This window comes from Argentina anserina, chromosome 5, assembly GCF_933775445.1.
Source record: "Argentina anserina chromosome 5, drPotAnse1.1, whole genome shotgun sequence".
Lineage (NCBI taxonomy): Eukaryota > Viridiplantae > Streptophyta > Magnoliopsida > Rosales > Rosaceae > Argentina > Argentina anserina.
Window position 1 is genome coordinate 10080183 of NC_065876.1, and position 17344 is coordinate 10097526.

General features: G+C 37.2%; 2 protein-coding genes across 2 annotated transcripts; one reads left to right on the forward strand and one right to left on the reverse strand.

Moving 5' to 3' along the window:
* Nucleotides 1-359: 359 nt before the first annotated feature.
* Nucleotides 360-1672, reverse strand: LOC126793286 (L-lactate dehydrogenase B). The gene is made up of 2 exons (XM_050519754.1): nucleotides 1044-1672; nucleotides 360-808 (listed from the first exon to the last, which is right to left on the reverse strand). Exons 1-2 carry the CDS (start codon nucleotides 1650-1652, stop codon nucleotides 365-367), a joined length of 1053 nt encoding a protein of 350 aa, XP_050375711.1. The 5' UTR covers nucleotides 1653-1672; the 3' UTR covers nucleotides 360-364.
* A 1038-nt stretch (nucleotides 1673-2710) lies between these two features.
* Nucleotides 2711-15902, forward strand: LOC126795469 (uncharacterized). Its single transcript, XM_050522306.1, is given in 11 exon segments — nucleotides 2711-2731; nucleotides 2810-2914; nucleotides 3446-3508; nucleotides 3644-3763; nucleotides 9658-9765; nucleotides 9855-9932; nucleotides 9997-10081; nucleotides 11912-11965; nucleotides 14679-14713; nucleotides 15659-15721; nucleotides 15724-15902. Coding segments are annotated over 11 exon segments (825 nt in total). The 3' UTR covers nucleotides 15817-15902.
* Nucleotides 15903-17344: the final 1442 nt, after the last annotated feature.

Sequence of the window (17344 nt, forward strand, 5' to 3'; positions counted from 1 at the left end):
AAAGATAAATATGTGTTTGTGTTCTTCAGTGTAAGAGCTACAAAATAATGTATTTATCTACTTAAATTGGTTTTGGTATGAATAAAAAATTGTCACTTAAAACATGAAAACTATTTAAATTCCAGAATATGTAAACGATCGAACAACTTTAATTTTATAATTATCTAAAGGATAGTGTGTGATACACATGACTCGACTTTCCACTTCTTCTCATGTCTGTTCAATAGTGGTTGAGTTATCACTTCTAATTTTCTTAATTATGTATTTTTATCTTCGCATAATTATTTTCTAATTTACATTTATTTCATAATTAATTTATTATTTATATTTATAATATCGCCACATTTTCCACTTCTTCAATCTTTCACAAGCCCAACTGACTCTGCACCTCCAAAATGGTCCTAGCCGACTCCCTGAGCTTCTGCTCCTCTTCATCTGTCAAATGCACATTGGTCACCCCCAAAACTCCACTCCTTCCAAGCTGAGACGGCAAGCTCAAGAACACATCCCCACCATCAACACCGTAGAACCCCTTTGCAAGCACCGAAACCGGATGGATACTCCTCTGGTCTCTCAGTATGCTCCGAGCTAATCCGGCTGCCGAGTACCCTATTGCCCAAGAAGTATATCCTTTAAGACTTATAACCTCATAAGCACTGTCCACCACTGCTTTGTGAATGCTCTCAAGGGTTTCTTTCTCATACGCTATCTGCTGCTTCTTTAAGAAACTCAACACCGGAACTCCCCCTACGCTAATGCTCGACCATAGTGCCACTGAGCTATCACCATGCTCCCCCACAATGTAGGCCTAAACCATCCATAAGTAAACAATCAAGCACTTACAATCTACTCATACTGATCAAGATCAAACAAGAACTTATACAGATCGTACTCAAAACTAGCCAAATAATGGGGTACTGCTTAAACCCAATCACACTTAAAAGAGTAGTAATGCTAAAACCCCATCACCATTATACCCGATTTTTAAATTAAAAGAGTGTTTCTTCGGAAACAAATTTAATCAAATGCAATGAGTGACTGACCTGCACATCCTGAGCACTAACGTCAAGATGATCAGCGATCAGGAACCGAAACCGGGAGGAGTCCAGATTGGTACCCGAACCGACAACCCGGTTGCTGGGGAACCCGGACAGCTTCCAGGCCACATAGGTCAACACATCCACCGGATTCGAAACAATGAGCAAAATAGTCTCCGGCGAGTACTTGGCAAGCGGAGGGATGATCTTGCGGAAGAGAGCGACGTTCCTCTGGAGCAAGTTAAGCCTGGACTCGCCGTGAATCTGGCGGGCGCCGGCTGTGACAATGCAGAGGTCGGAGTTGGTGGTGATGGCATAGTCGATGGAGGCGGTGATCTTGGTGCGGGGGAGGAAGGCGGCGGCGTGCTGGAGATCGAGCATCTCGCCGCGGAGGTTGTCGGGGATGGCATCGACGAGGACGAGCTCGTCGGCGAGGTCCTGGGTGAGAATAGTCTGGGCGATGGCCATGCCGACATTGCCGGCGCCAATGACGGAGATCTTGGTGTTGCGGTTGGAGGGGGAGGGAGGGGCGGCGCCGTGGATGGGCTTGAAGAAGGCCTGAGCAAGGTCCAGGCCGCCGGGGCCGAGGGACGAAGCAGAAGTGCTTTTGTGCATGGCTGGTTGAGTTGAGTTGGGTTTTGTGGGTTTAGGATTGGTGGGTTGGTTTGTTTGTTAGTTGCAGAAAGAAGGGAAGTGGGATTTTATGGGGAGATAAAGTTGGAGAGTTGGTGAGTGGAGAAGAAGGTATGTGGGGAGCTTTTTCAAGGTCAAGATTCTGGAAGTGGTGACCAGAAAAGGAAGAGAACTGAGGGAATACCGTGGGCAAAAGGAAAACTAGAGGGCCGGAGTTGCACGGTTTTGTACTTCGTGGCCTCAACGGCGGTTGAACGTTCAGTCTTCAATGTATTTATTGAATTCAAATGGCAGAAAATACCATCCTTCCCATTTTTAGGCGAAAGGTTTTATGTTCTTGTCTGAAAATGTACGATTAGAATAAAATTTGATGTATACTATTCAAAAGTTTAAGTGAAATTTGAAATACTTGTCTATGTGTTAGAGGTGGTCTTTGATTTATTATATCATTTTGTTTGTTAATATGATTTTTCTTCTTCTTCTTAGAATTAAATATTTAGAGCATCTTCAGCGATACTAGTCACATTTTAGTTAAATTTTAACAAAAATAACTTAAAAAACAATTTACTTAGCTACTTTAGAAATACATTTACATCATTTCTCTCTATTTTAACTAAATTTGAAGTCAAAATATTCATTATATGTCTAAAAAATAATTTAAATATATATATATATAAAGAGAATATATTTGCACCTCCAAAATTACTATTTGTACCTCTTGAATTTTTTTATTTTACTCTGACTTTTTCAACTCACTTAAAAAGACAGTTAAAGACAAATGGAAGATTTTTTTTTACTTAGTAAAGAGGTCATTCAGTCTTCCGACTCTTCTCTTTTTCTTCCTACGACCTCTTGGTCTTCTCTTCTTCTTTCAACAACTTTTAACCCAGAAACAAGAACAAGTCACAACCCTAAAATCTTCCATCAAGTTGTTGCATATTTTTTAACGATTAGAGTAACATCCAAGTTATTCTATGTCCGCCCTAAAATAGCATTTTATGGAAGAAACTGAAGATGCAGTAGTGGGTAGTTAAATATCGATGGCACTATCTCAATATAAGGTATGGGCTGATTAAGAAGGTTTTTGTCTACTATTTCTTATTTATAGTTGAACGCCAATATATGATTTTGTTATGCAGCAACAAAATCAAGATGAAGTTGACGTTGAATCCTCTCAATATGATAGGGTTGGATTAGAAACAGAAAGCATGGAAAATTATACAAATCTATTCATGTCAAGCCAGGTAATTATTAAGCCAAACTCATACGTAATGCTATCTATTTAGGTTTTGTTTGCAATTGTCAATCTATATATTAATTTGACCTAATCTTGTGCCTATGTTGTTCCTGAGGACTTCCATTTGTTTTGTACACGTATGTGTTTGTTAGGGGTTTCACATCCTTGTATCTTTATTTGAGTTGAATAAGTACAATGTTTATCTAATTGCTATATAATAATATCTTGTGGTTCTAGTAATGACATTTAACCAACATGAATTTCAAAGCAAAGTGTCACCTTTTACTTGTAAAGCAACAAATTACTAAGATGATGAAACGAATTACAATGAAGTCTCCCTTGGGATAGAGCCTTGTGATTATTGGATGAAGTCTTCAATCCCTACTGATAGTGCAGTTGAATTTCTTGTTATTTGTAGTCAATTTTAGTTTTATCTTTTCATCAATTAAGCAGTTTTACACTTGTTAGATTTGAGACTTTCTTATATGTTATCCCAAATATAGATTTGATAGTTTGATATGATATTATTGTGTTGCAGGTCTTCCCAAGTAGAGATGCCATAATAGAGTGGGTTCATTGTATTGGAAAGAAAAATGATATGGTTATTATTATTCAAAGGTCTAATTTAGAAATAATTGGGAATAAAGAAAAGAGACCAAAAATAAAATTTTGTTACGAGCGTGGTGGTTATTACAGGCGTATTTTGAAGACTAAAGCTCATTGTGAAAATATACAGGAGCATGCTGATGAAGATAGTAAAAATAAGAAGCGTCTGAAAGCTAGTGGTATGAAGAGATGTGGGTGTCTATTTGCATTGAGGGAAATCAATGATTTTGGGGATGAATGGACATTGGAGGTAGTATGTAGTGTACATAACCACCGTCATGCTCAATCCCTTCATGGTCATTCCTATGTTGGACGTTTATCTAAGGAATAACATGCAATGTTAGTGGATATGTCAACTAGCTTGATGAAACCCAAGGATATCATCATTGCTTTGAAGAAACGAGATCGAGAAAACGTAACAACTATGAAGACCATATATAATGTCAGAGCAGCATATTGGATAAACATTATGGCTGGAAAATCGCAGATACAATGTTTGCTACATAAGTTAAGGGGACACAACTACATTGAGCACCACATAAGTGAAGGTAATATCATCACTGACTTATTTTGGTGTCATCCAGATTGTCTTGAGATCTTACGTACATGTACATATGTTCTTATTATGGATTGCACATACAAGACAAACATATATCATTTTCCTTCTTTTGAAATTGTTGGGGTAGAGAAAACCTTCAATGTTGCATTTATTTACATGTCAAGAGAGACAGAAGACGATTAGACATGTGTTTTGAGTAGATTGAAGACTCTTTTGTTTGATGACTATACTCCAAATGTTATTATCACTTATCGAGAACTAGCACTAATTAATAGCATCAACAAAGTATTTCCCCATGTCCGACATCTCTTGTGTAAGTGGCATATTAACAAGAATGTGGTGAAAGAGTGCAAGAAGAAGTTTGCAAGAAAGGAAGGGTGGGAATCATTCAATAGTGCTTGGAACACTGTAGTTGGTTTTACAAGCAAAGATGAGTATTGGAAAAATCTCAAGGATTTAGAGTCTAAATTCAATACATATTCAAGTGTAGTAAACTATATAAAAAACAGTTGGTTGGACAAGTACAAAGAACGATTTATGGTCGCATGGACAGACAATTGCATGCACATTGGTACCACTACTTCGAATAAGTGATCCTCATGCTTTGATCCATTATTTCTACATTTTCAAAACATACTTAATCTGTGTCTTATGTCATTAATTTGCATTCTCTTTTGTTAGGGTAGAGAGTGCACATTTAAAGTTAAAGAGAACTTAAATCTAGTTAGTTGGACTTCAATAATTCATGGGACAACATACATTCATTAATGGAGTTGCATCATACCGATATCAAGGCTTCTTTTGAGAAGAGCCGATGTTTCCTGCAAAATAATTTCAAACATGATTATTTGAAGGAATTAATAATTTATGTATCAATTGAAGCCTTCAACAAAATTGTGTGTATATATAGCCACTATATATTAATGTATTTTATACTTATTTGAATTTGTTCATCAAATACAAGGTCAAAAATATCAAGGACTTGACATTTTGTGGTTGTGGTATACGAACAACACACGGTTTGCCTTGCGCACATGAGATTGCTGAATACAAACGTTTTGATAAGCCTATTCCTCTTGATGCCATCCACAAGCATTAGAGACAGTTGGGTGTTGGTCAAACCATGCATACTAGTGATAAGACTGATGGCCACGAAAAGGTTTCGGTTAAACAACATATGATTCGATTGGAGAAGTGGGTTGAACAACAAAATGATAAAAGAAGGCGGGAAGTTTTGATAAAGATTGATGAGCTCATGAATTCTTGTAGTACATTTCTTAAAGAACCTGCATAATGAGTGAAGACAAAGGGGCATCCACGTGTTGACACTAGTACTCGTCGTTTGCCATCAGCAAGGAGATTGAATATGTTCAAATTGATCAAGTTAATAATTCACCTAGACCTGCAGTTTATGAAGTTGCACAAGATGTTCCTCATGGTCATGTTGTTCCTATTTATCCTACTACATCAAACCATAAACCGAAGGGTGTTCCAAATAAAATTGAGGTACAAATTTCTTTTATCATACTAATTAATTTAATCATTTTGTAAAATTTTATTGACTAACTCTTTTACTTTACAAAACCCAAAAAAAAAATCCCAATACCCAGTCCATACAACTAAATATGATGTTGGAATGCAACCATATATTATCGGCGCGTATGATGTTGAATCTGATGGTAATTGTGGTTATAGCGTTGTTGCGTATGCGATGAATTCGATCGTATATCTTGGCGTCGGGTTCGTAAGGATTTATTGTTCGAGTTGGATAATATGCCCCAATTGTATGAGATACTCTTTGGTACTGAACATGTTCAGAACGTTAGAGATGTACTTGACCATCAGAATTCTGGATATGCTATTGAAAAATATTAGATGTGCTTCCCAGAAATGGGACATCTAATTGCAACTTCATATGGTGCGGTGGTGATCAACATATCAGATGATCAATGCATAACATTTCTCGCATTAGAGGACCACCAAAATGGACATTTGAGTAGCAATGAACTTAAAGAGATTGGAATCGGTCATGTGAATAAAAATCATTATGTAGATGTATGTACTTAGAGTCAAATACATATATTGATGGTTTAAGTTTCCTTCGTTAGATGCTAATATGGTGCTTCCTTTTTTTCAGCTTCAATTGTCTCTCGGACATCCACTGCCATATCTTGCACCAAATTGGGAGAGGAGTGCAGACCCTAAAGTTACATATGTATTCAAAATATCATGACCGTTTAGACGAATACAAAATATGTTGTCCTACTACCGTAGTTCTAGGAATTTTCATTATTGATGACTGAATATTGTTCAATAGTCATTTTGATTGAAATGTACTTTGGCCAAAGATACGTGCATCTGCTTACTTATTCGTTTATTTATAATATATAAGACAAAGGCATGACATGTGCAATCTATCACAGGAAAAGCTTCACTTATTCTCTTAAACCTATCAATGTTTACATCTATGGAACAAAGAGGATGCAAACGATAATGAATAGAGTTGTTGGAGTTCATTTGTCTAAGGTTGTCTAAAAACATAGAAAACAAATTAGAACAAACAATTACAAGGAGGTACAAATAGCAAAAAGTGAGGTGCAACTAGAATAAATCAAGGGTGAAATAGAGAAAACTTAGTTTAAATAGAGGGAGGGTATAACATTAAAGAATATGAGGTGTATTTAGTTTTTTGGTTTTGCTAAAAGTAAATGTGAGGTGTAATAGCAATGGAGGTATAAATAGTGATTTTGGAGGTGCCAATAGAACTCCCCATATCTAAATTATAACAAACTACTAATAAGTATTAGACAACATTTTGGTTTACAAAAAACTCACAAGGACTTAAAGTTACAAATAAGGACCACATAATGACAAGTTGCCACATGTCATATGATATGTTATATTTTTGCATCTTTAGCCTATTACATTTAAGAGAATTCAAAATTCATTCTCACTACTACATATCACATCTACATGTGTGTCTGCTACTGTCAACTAAGAAGCTACATGCTACTATCGAATGAGAAACTAACTACTATTGTTGATTATGAAACTAACAGCTACTATCTACTTAAGCAACTTGCTACTGTCGAGTATGAAACTAGGTGCTATTGCTGACCTGAAAGGTGCTGCGTTTGGCTGAGAATGTATCTGCTACTGTCGATTATGAATCTAGCCGCTACTGTCGATTATGAAACTAACTGCTACTATCTAATTAAGTAAATGCTACTGTCGAGTATGAAACTAGCTGCTTCTGCATACTTAAAAAGTATTACTGTCGGCTGGGAAGGTACATGCTACTATTGACTATGAATCTAGTTGCTACTGTTTACTAGAAAACTAACTGATACTATGGTTTTACGTGAGAAAAAAAAAATCCAAATTTCAAAGTTTCTAAAAAAATATGCAATATGGTACTTAAATGAAAGTCCATGACATAAGAAACAACTTTATATATTGGCTCACCTCCAAATTGCCAGTGGTTTGGCCGGAAAATTTAAAATTACGGAAAAAAAAACCAAAAAAAATAAGGAAAGATGAACTTGTTAGATCTGAGAGTGGCAGCTTGATCATTTTCGCGAAAATAGTGGTAGTTTGAACATTTCAGTATTAATTAATTAATCAAATTTGGGTCCACTCATTTTTGGGATTCGACTTATGTCATAATTTGTATAAGAAATATGGAAAGTGAGTTTTTAGTTAATTCAAATATTGTCTAGTACTACTAGTAATTTTCTATATAAATTATATATAATTTCGTATAAGGAATGTTTTGAATTCAAATTATTTAATTTTGAGGTATCTCGCTTTATAAATTTGTCAAGTGTAATAACTCAAAGTTAAAGTAAAATTATAATAGGGTCTTATGCGGCGACTATTTTTTTAGAAAAAGCTAAACACACTCTCTATAATATCTAAAAAACTATAACAAATTACTCAAAAGTATCAGACAACAATTTAGTTTACAAATAACTCACTACTTAATTTGATAAAGCAAATAATAACCAAAATTTACAAATAATGGCAAGTTGCCACTGTCATAAAATAATTTACTTTTTAACCCCTCTTTGACCCATATAGTTTGCTACTATCAATGAAAAAGTTATTTACTATTGTCGATTATATAAACTAACTGCTACTGTCGACTATAAAAACTAACTCCTACTGTCGAGTTAAAAATTAGTTGCTACTGTCGACTTGGAAGAAACCTGCTACTGTCGACTTGGAATGTACATGATATTGTCGACTATGAATCTAACTACTACTGTCGACTATGAATCTAACTGCTACTATCGACTTCGAATGTACCTGCTATTGTTGACTTGGAAGGTACCTGCTACTGTCGATTATAAATCTAGCTGCTACTGTCAACTGAGAAAGTGAGAAACTAACTGATACTGTGGTTTTTGGTGAGCAAAATTCAAAATTTCAAAATTTCTCAAAACATATGCAATATGGTACTTAAATGAAAGCCCATGACATAAGAAACAAATTTATATATTGGCTCACCTCCAAATTGCCGGTGGTTTGGCCGAAAAACTTAATTAATTAGTTTTATTTTACTTATTTTTTGATTTTGGCCGTATGTCCTAATTTGTATAAGAAATATGAAAAGTGAGTTTTTAGTTAATTCAAATGTTGTGTTGTACGACTAAATAATTTTCTAAAAAAAACTATAATAGAAAGAGTCCGATCAAAATACTTTTAGTCAGAAGTACAATTACGATTTATATATAACATTTGTTGCACGCCAAAATAATAATAAAGAATATGTCAATTTTCTTTCTTTTTCCCTCAATCTTAACCTCGAATAAACTTCGGCTAGTGGCAGAGTCAACTGCACTAAAAGGTGGATTGCTGGTTACTAAAAGATTCAACAATCTTAAGATTCACATGGAACTATGAAAGTAGATCCAGCTTAATCAGTAACTACATTGCGGAGTCTGTATCATCTATACTGCAGAAAACTCGAACAACTTTGTGAGAGCATTTCTTTTTCCCATGTCTTCTTGGAAGCTAAGTTTCTTGTCGATATTGTTGCCTCAAGTGGTCATGGCCGCCTCTGTAGGCCTAAGTTGTGGTTTAATGTGCCGCCTAATTGTTTTTCGGCTTTTCATCTTGATGTTACTTATTTAGGATGCCCTTGAGGTGTTTTGTTGTAAACTTTTGATATAAAAAGTAAGTAATATTTCCGTTGGACAACAAAAAAAAAGTAAGTAATATTTCCATAGATGCCTCATGCCTTTAGCTTGTCTTTCACCATGGAAAGGTTATATTGATACTTCTAAAATTAGTATTCGTATCTCCGCCTAGTCCCTTTTACGCCCGCCTAAATCCCGCCCAGACTGGCCAAAGTATGTATAAATTGTTTTAGGACAAAAGCCAATCGGATTCACCGCGAAACTAGCCTCTTGAGTCGCCACAAAATGGGAGACTCACTGGCGAAACTGGAGCGAATCCAAACCCAAATCCTCGACCGCATTTCAAACCTCGAGACCTCCTCCGCCTCTGCCTCCACCCCCACTCAAACGACCCCGTCCACGACGACACCGAAGCTCGCCTCTCCGTGATTCTCAAATCCAAAGGCATCACCAACTTCTCCTTCAAGCGAGTCGCCTCCGACTACTACGACTGGCCCCTCGAAGCCCGCTGCGACGCCTTCGGAGCCGCCTCCGTCCAGCATCTCTGCAAAAGCATCGTTCTGGTAACCAATATCAAATCCCCTTAATCTCCACTCGTATCTTCACTTTTGGATTATCTGATTTCTTCGTTTTTCGATTAGGTTAACACTCAATCTATCTCTAGTGTGGTTGACTGTAGTGACCGAAACAATTCGAAGTACTATGTTGTGGTTGTTCAGGTATTTCATTTTTTGCTTCTTGTATGTGTTTTGAGCAATGGAAATTTATTGTTTTTGGGTGCAGTATGCGGCGAGGTTTAATGCTGAAGCTGTTAAGAACTTCTTGTATACTCTCAACCAAGGCAAAATCGCGAAAAAGAAGTTTAACTGTCAGTTCCTTACTCCATCTTAGTAATCAATGACTAATGTGTGCTATTAGCGTATCAAATTTTATGTCTTTTTTGTTTTGTTTTATGTTCGGTGAGTTTGGGGTCAAGTTGCCATAGAGAGTGTGGCTTTGTACGCCTTCATTCTGAATGCAATAATGTAGACTATATTGCAGCAAAAGACTGGATTTTGGAATGGTGCTGTATTTAGAAGTTGGTGGTGGTAACAATACATCGTTATGCTGAATGCATTAATGTAGACTATAACATTGCAGCAAAAGATTGGATTTTAGAATGCCAATATTTTGCTAGTTGTAGGATGCATCGTGATTTAGACGGTGCTGCCAATATTTGTCTTTTGGTAAATGCATTATTACGTACACACGCACACAGAATGTAAAATATTGAGCATATATGGAATTTTACGACAATTCTAGTATTATCACTTTTATGTAATTGTGAGGTAGAGGTAGCAGCTTTACTTTTTGGTTGGGTATAGGGGTGACTTTAGACAAGAAAAAAATGGTATGCAAGATTTAACTTTGTGCATATATGGATGTCCTTTCTGCATGGCCTTCGTCTAAGTGTCTTAATGAGATTAAACAAATAACATCTTTTGTTATTCCTTTCTCAACTCTGATTAAGTATTCTGTATATACACCTGCTTTATGTCAACATCAGTTATGTGTTTTGCGTATTGTCGGAATTTTCACGATATTCCTTCTTTTTTTTTCATATAAAAAGTATGGTACCCAGGATTTTATCTGTGCGTACATCAAAGATTAAAATAAAGAACTGTACTTGTTGAGCCTTCTCCTTCAAACTCGTGGAGATGTGCTCCAATGTTATTGAATGACAGTTTTCTCTACTCTTTTTTGCCTCACCTGGACAGTTGATTCTGATCCAACACCATTCTCTATATGTTGTGTATAAATCCTATTTTTATTTCCATAACCATCCCCCTTCAGTCTACTGCTGTATTGTTTCCAAATATCCTGCAATATTCATGATCATCGCAGACTCATCCCATTTCTTTCTTAACTCTCATAGAATGTTGGTCCAACACTTGGCACATAGTCGGAACTCATTGTACAAGAAATGCTTGAATGATTTTATGTGTGCACACTGAAGACATCAAAATAACAATGCTTCTGCCTGAACCTTTTCCTTAAAACCACATAAATTGTTGCAGTGTTAATGGTTTTTTTCACCATCTTTTGTCTCTTTGGAGAGTTCTGCTTTGTCCAACCAATCATCTTGGTTTCTTTCTTTTTGTAGTACCCTTTCTATGCACTAGAAGCACTCTGAAGTATATTGTGCATTGGCAGTGAGTCCAAGCGTCTTTAAGATATTTCTATGCATTGATTTTTCACATCGAATATATAGCCTCCCTCATCTTTCTCAAGTCTCCTGATAGAAGTCGTCCCACTTCTTTGCGCAAAGATGCAATTGGTTTCCAGGATTTTCTGTGGGGACATGAAATGAAAAATCTCTTTTTGAACCTTGTTGTAGCTCCCAAACAAGTAAACTTATGTTGATAACGACTTTATTCTTTTCTTCTGATTTGCTTGCTGGAGTGATCCTTAAGAAAGAAAGTTGTAACAAAACTGCTCCAACTTTATTCTTCGTTTTTATTTTTTTTATTTATCCTGAGTTATTTCTAGATTTATTTTCTTACAACTACTGTATAAGTGTTTCATAGTATGCTGCACTGTTGACCTCTTCTCTTAGTTCTCTGTTGCAGATTTCCTTAATATGTTGAGATCTTCAATTTCCATTTACTTTTGAACTTTATCGTTTCAAGAATGATAGTGGTTGTATCTGATTATGCAGTGAGGCTGGCACCTGAAGAGACTTCAATACAGTTGACTGGGTTTGAGCACAACTGTAATAACCCGATTTTTCGGAACGATTTTTGGATTGCTTTTAAATTTATAAAATTTGTGAAAGTCATTAAACGTGTTTGTGTCGCCTTGCGACGTCGGATAAATCGAAAACAGAAATGTCATCGGAACGTTTATTTAGGAAAACGTTACATTTCCGCAACGTGAATATCGATTTTTATTCCGTCGCTCGGTTGCGAAAACTTCCTTCACGAAAGTTGTAGAGCTCGTCGATACGAGTTCGTGGACACTTCACGCGTCCTAATCAGACGTTATACGCGAAAGTTATTAACGATATAAGTAGTTTCTGATTTTGAAAACGGGTATAAATAGATGATTAATGGAGCTAGGGTTTCCATTTCTCGAAACCCTCACCCCGCGCCTCCATCCTCTCTCTCTCTCACCCTCCGAAGACCCTCCACCGGCGATCTCGCCGTCCAGCCCCCCGTGGCTCAAACCGCCTCACCCTACAACCTCGCAAGGTCCTCCGCAAGCGACCCCGAGCTTGCCGCACCGTGCCTCGCCGCTGTGAGCTTCCTCGTGACAATCCGAGGCTCGCACGTCCCTCCGCCGTGCTCCTCCGCCAACGTTGTGCTCAAGGCAAGCTCGCCTCCACCTCTCCTCGCCTCTGGAGCAATCCCCGACAAGGATTGAACCTCGCTTCGCCGCGCACCCTCACCTCTGCTCAATTGACGTCGCCGGCACCTCAAGCACCTCCGACGACGATTCAAGGGCTCCACCATGAGATCTAGGTATGAATTTGATGCGATTGATGCGATTGATGTTTGTGTGTGATTGTGTGATGATTTTGGGTTGAAATTGTGGAGATTGGAGGAGGAAGGTTACCGCCGCCTTAGGCGGCGCGTGTGGGTGCGTGGAGGCGGCTAGGGGCGGCGTGAGGCCATGGGAAAGTAGAGGAGAAGGAGAAGAGGAGAAATAAGGCGGCGGTGGCGTGCCACGCGCAGGTCTTAGATTCGGCGCTGCCACAGTGAGTGGCACGTGAGCGCCACGCGCGGTCGCCGGAGGTGGCGCGTGAACCCCACGCGCCACCACATGCGGCGGCGCGTGAATAGTGAATTCAAACAGTAAATTTGTAAAAATATATTTTTACGTTCGGTGGATGTAAAAAGTGATTTACGTACTGTAATTGTAAATTTATTTTACGTACGGTAATGTAAATGTAAATTACTTTCAGTAAATGTAAAAGTAATTTCATAAGGGTAAATCGGTATTTTTTATTTACTGTGACAGTATTTACGATTGAACAGTATGCATACGTACAGAAATACGTAAATAGTATGTATTCGTACATGAATACGTAATTGATGTGTATTTGTATAGTAATACGTGAATAGTAACATATTATTATTGTTTCGGCATTTAAGTTTTACGTAACGATTCTAAATTTTTTTCTTATCTTTTTAAGGAAATCGATAATTTAAGAAAAGAAATTACATACAGAATCGTGGAATTACGCTTGAGATTAAGGTGAGTAAAATCTCACATTTACGAATCTACCCTTTTGGAGATTTAAGATTATGCAGAATTTTTAAGAATGAAATATGACATGTATATGATATAGTTGAATGTATATATTTGTATAAATGGTAAATATGTACATATATATATGTTGCTACACTATATACTGTCATGATTTCGTGGTGAATATGTTCATGTTGGTGATGTGATTTATATATCGAGCATGTGATTTGATTTGTACAATATGACATGATGATTATTGAACGTGATTTTAACATTGAGTTTTGTTAAAACGTGATTGTCTTCGGACGTGTTTTATGTCTTCGGACGAGTTTTAAGTCTTCGGACGAGTTTTGTCTTCGGACGTGTTTTATGTCTTCGGATGTGTTTTATGTCTTCAGACGAGTTTTGTCTTCGGACGTGTTTTATGTCTTCGGACGAGTTTTATGTCTTCGGACGAGTTTTGTCTTCGGACGTGTTTGGCATGTCGGAACCTAGCCTTTGGCCGGGCGAAAGTTACGATACAGTTAGAGCTCTAGTCTGTCTGTCGGGGTACTGCATATGAGGTAATAGATGAGTTATCGGCTTATGAGTATCCATATATTTTTGATATTGGATGACAGATGGTTGTCGAATGTCGGCGGCATACTACATGAGGGGTAACAGAGGTGTATCAGCGCTCATGAGTACTCGTATTATAAATGTATTTGGGTAAACATAGGGGTTGTCCAATTCTCATGAGTATTTATATTTTCACATTATTAGACAACCAGATGGCCGTCTAATGAGTCATGAGTGCATTTATATTTGTTGATTTGTGGATTTTCGTATATATTGATATGCGAGTTAAATTGTTGTTTTACTCATACGAGCTGCAAAGCTTACCGGATTTGTGTTTACAATCCCGGTGCACCTATTCGATGGTGTATGGGATAACTCCGCATGTGTGGATTAGCGGAAATCGACGGACCGATCAGAGGACTTGAAGTTATTTGTTTCCAGCTTGTGGTGAGGACTTTGTGTTGATTATTTTGTGAGGATTATACAATTCCATTTGTTATAATGTCGAATTATAAATTTGGTTTGTAATAATCGGTTTGACTGAGTTGTATTTTGAACTCAGAAATGATCCGCTGTGGCATTTAAAATGATTTTGATTCATTGAGATTGTTTTAGTGTTTTTCATGACTGAAAAATTTGAGTTTCATGCTCGAAATTTTGGGTTCGTGACAACAATACAATTACATGTATTGGCATGAGAACCGAAATTCCGGTGAAGGCTTTTTCTTCTTGTTATTTACTTTGCATTTTGATTCTTTGCTCCTGGAATCACTTTGATAATCTCATGGAACCATAATCATTTTTGCTTGATAGGACATTGAAGATCCCCTTATAAGGGATATCCCTAATAATTATGACATCTGGTACTGGCTAGGATAGAAGTTCTACTGAACCATCGGTTTTGTTATTTTAGATTACCTCCAGCTTTGCTCTTTTACTGCACTATGCACAGGGACATATTTATTGTACATCTTCAACTGTGCGGTGTTTTGGAAACAAACTACTTCAGTGTCCTTTCATGCCACTCTAATCTCTAGCAGACGCCCAAGGTTTGGGAACCTTGTTTACAACTTGAAATCCTTTCAACCTTCATCCAGCCATTGAGCTGGTAAGCCGGTCCACTGCTCCTGAAATAAACTCTGTCGATGTTCAAATTCCGGACTGTCCAGTTTTGGTTTGCCATATGGTGGTCCATTATATTGGCTGTCCTTTTTTCTTTGGCCTGCATTGCATTAGTTGTCTTCATCAATGATTTTCTTCCAGTTGCCATATTGACAAAAACTGACCAACAATGAGGGTTATAAATCTATAGCTGGGTTTCATAGACATCAAGCAACCTCTAGTGTGTGTTTGCACATGCATTGATATAGGGAGTGTCATGTAATGTCTGAAGGACAGAGGAAAGCTGGGAACAATGGATATTCACATTCCTTTCATGTGTCATATAATGAAGTCGTATACAGAGAAACGATAGAAATGACTGAACATTGGGAGATGACTTTGTACTGATTATGCATGATCACTGACCACAACCGAACACACTATCGCATCATATTAATTAGTGAGCATAAGATAAGACAAATGCACATCTCTGCGGACGAAGATAAAAGTATTGTTATATTCTTGTGTTCTGATTGGACTTGTGGGTTGGTTTCAGGTGATTTTGGATGAAGCAATTCAGAAACTCAGTCCTGATTTTTTCTGGTTGGGTGGTGGAGAGGTTGATGACTCGTTGATCTGAAGCTGGGCATCAAAACTTCCAAGTTCATAAATGCTGTCAAACCTTTTATTGTGAGCTGTAGTAGTAGCGCTTGATTGATACAAAGAAATTAGATTCCAAATTTCTGTAGGAACACAGTACATCAGATCACGTGTTACTATGTTAGAGACCTAAGAAAAGTCCTTATCGGAGTGATCTTGCAATGAAGAGATGGTCCATTATTCCTCCCGAAATAAGGTTCTTCTTCACTGAAAGGCCGATGCAGCCACTCTTGAATAGTAGATAGATGATTTTCATGAATATTATCCTAGTTTTATTTAAGAATAATACCAACCAAACCGTTTTACAAGGGCTACGGTGCTCTACAAGACATCCCATGTAATATGTTTCAGCGAAGATGATGGTGATCACAATCATTCATCTCCTACATACAAACAAATGCGATAAGAGGAGCCATCATCCATCAAATCACCACTTTGTCTCTGCTCTCTCTGCTACCAAAAACGAAAACACAACTTCCATTATCTGATTCCGACTCATCAATGAAAGAGACAGAATCTTTTATTTCTTTTGTTTTTTTGTATGCAATTTTATTATGTTTAGAATTTTCGTAAATTTCAAATGTGATTCCAACCCACCAAGAAAATAACTGTAATTTGTTTTTGTTTCAAGAACTAGCTATAGAAAATTAGAAATAAAGTATACAAACTCATTACAAGTAACTAGGAAGCTGTTGTGTGGAATTATGTATGAATTTCTAGAGCTTTTCATTGTGAATGGGTGGTTTCTTGTGAGGGTTTGCATAGTCCATGACACCGACATCCTCATCGATAGCTGCTTCATTTGAACTTCCCTCGGAATCTGTATTATGATCCTCCTCAATGTCATTGTCTTGTGTTGCAGATCCCAGAACTGATCGTGCCTGCCTCTTCGATCCCTGTAAAAATTTGTATCGATCAACTATCAGATATTCTAACACTGTAGATCATTCTCATATATAGATCGATGCAATATATATGAAGGTTGAGGGCGTTGAGCTTCGCTGATTAATAGATACAAACAGGCATCTGTGCATGCATGAGTGAATCACATGTTCTGATTTCCTCACAGGGAACATTGCCAAGTATAGATGGCCACTTGCACCATCTATATATCTAACACTATCCATGCATCATGTGTAAATTTATATAAAACCGGAATCCTCAATGAGATAATGAGTAATTATATTATGTACCTTCAGTTCAATCTTCAGATACTGCTGATCAATCTGAGAAGTTGATAATGTAATAATACCATGTCCTGCACATTCCACCATTCATCAATCATCATTTTCAACAATATTAACAGATCGACTATATAGATATAGTAATAAAATTGTGATAATTAAGATATCTGAAATAGGTAGAAGGCAGAATATCAATTTGTGATTAAGCGTCGTGTCATTTATATATATGCATGGACATATTCCCATTTTCTCATGAAATTAAGGTGCACTAAGACCGCGAAACAAAGAGATCGACTTACACAAGTCAATCGAAGGTATATAAGAATATGTTAAGTACCTGATGAAGTTGGTTTGGTGCCAGCTTCTCTTTGTTTCCTCGAAACATCAGCTTTCTCGTG

Excerpts from the sequence above, each read along its gene's own strand:
- LOC126793286 (XM_050519754.1), bottom strand. The coding sequence starts at position 1,652 with ATGCACAAAAGCACTTCTGCTTCGTCCCTCGGCCCCGGCGGCCTGGAC. Across the intron at positions 809-1,043 it reads TTAGTGCTCAGGATGTGCAG|GCCTACATTGTGGGGGAGCA; the intron begins GTCAGTCACTCA and ends TGGATGGTTTAG.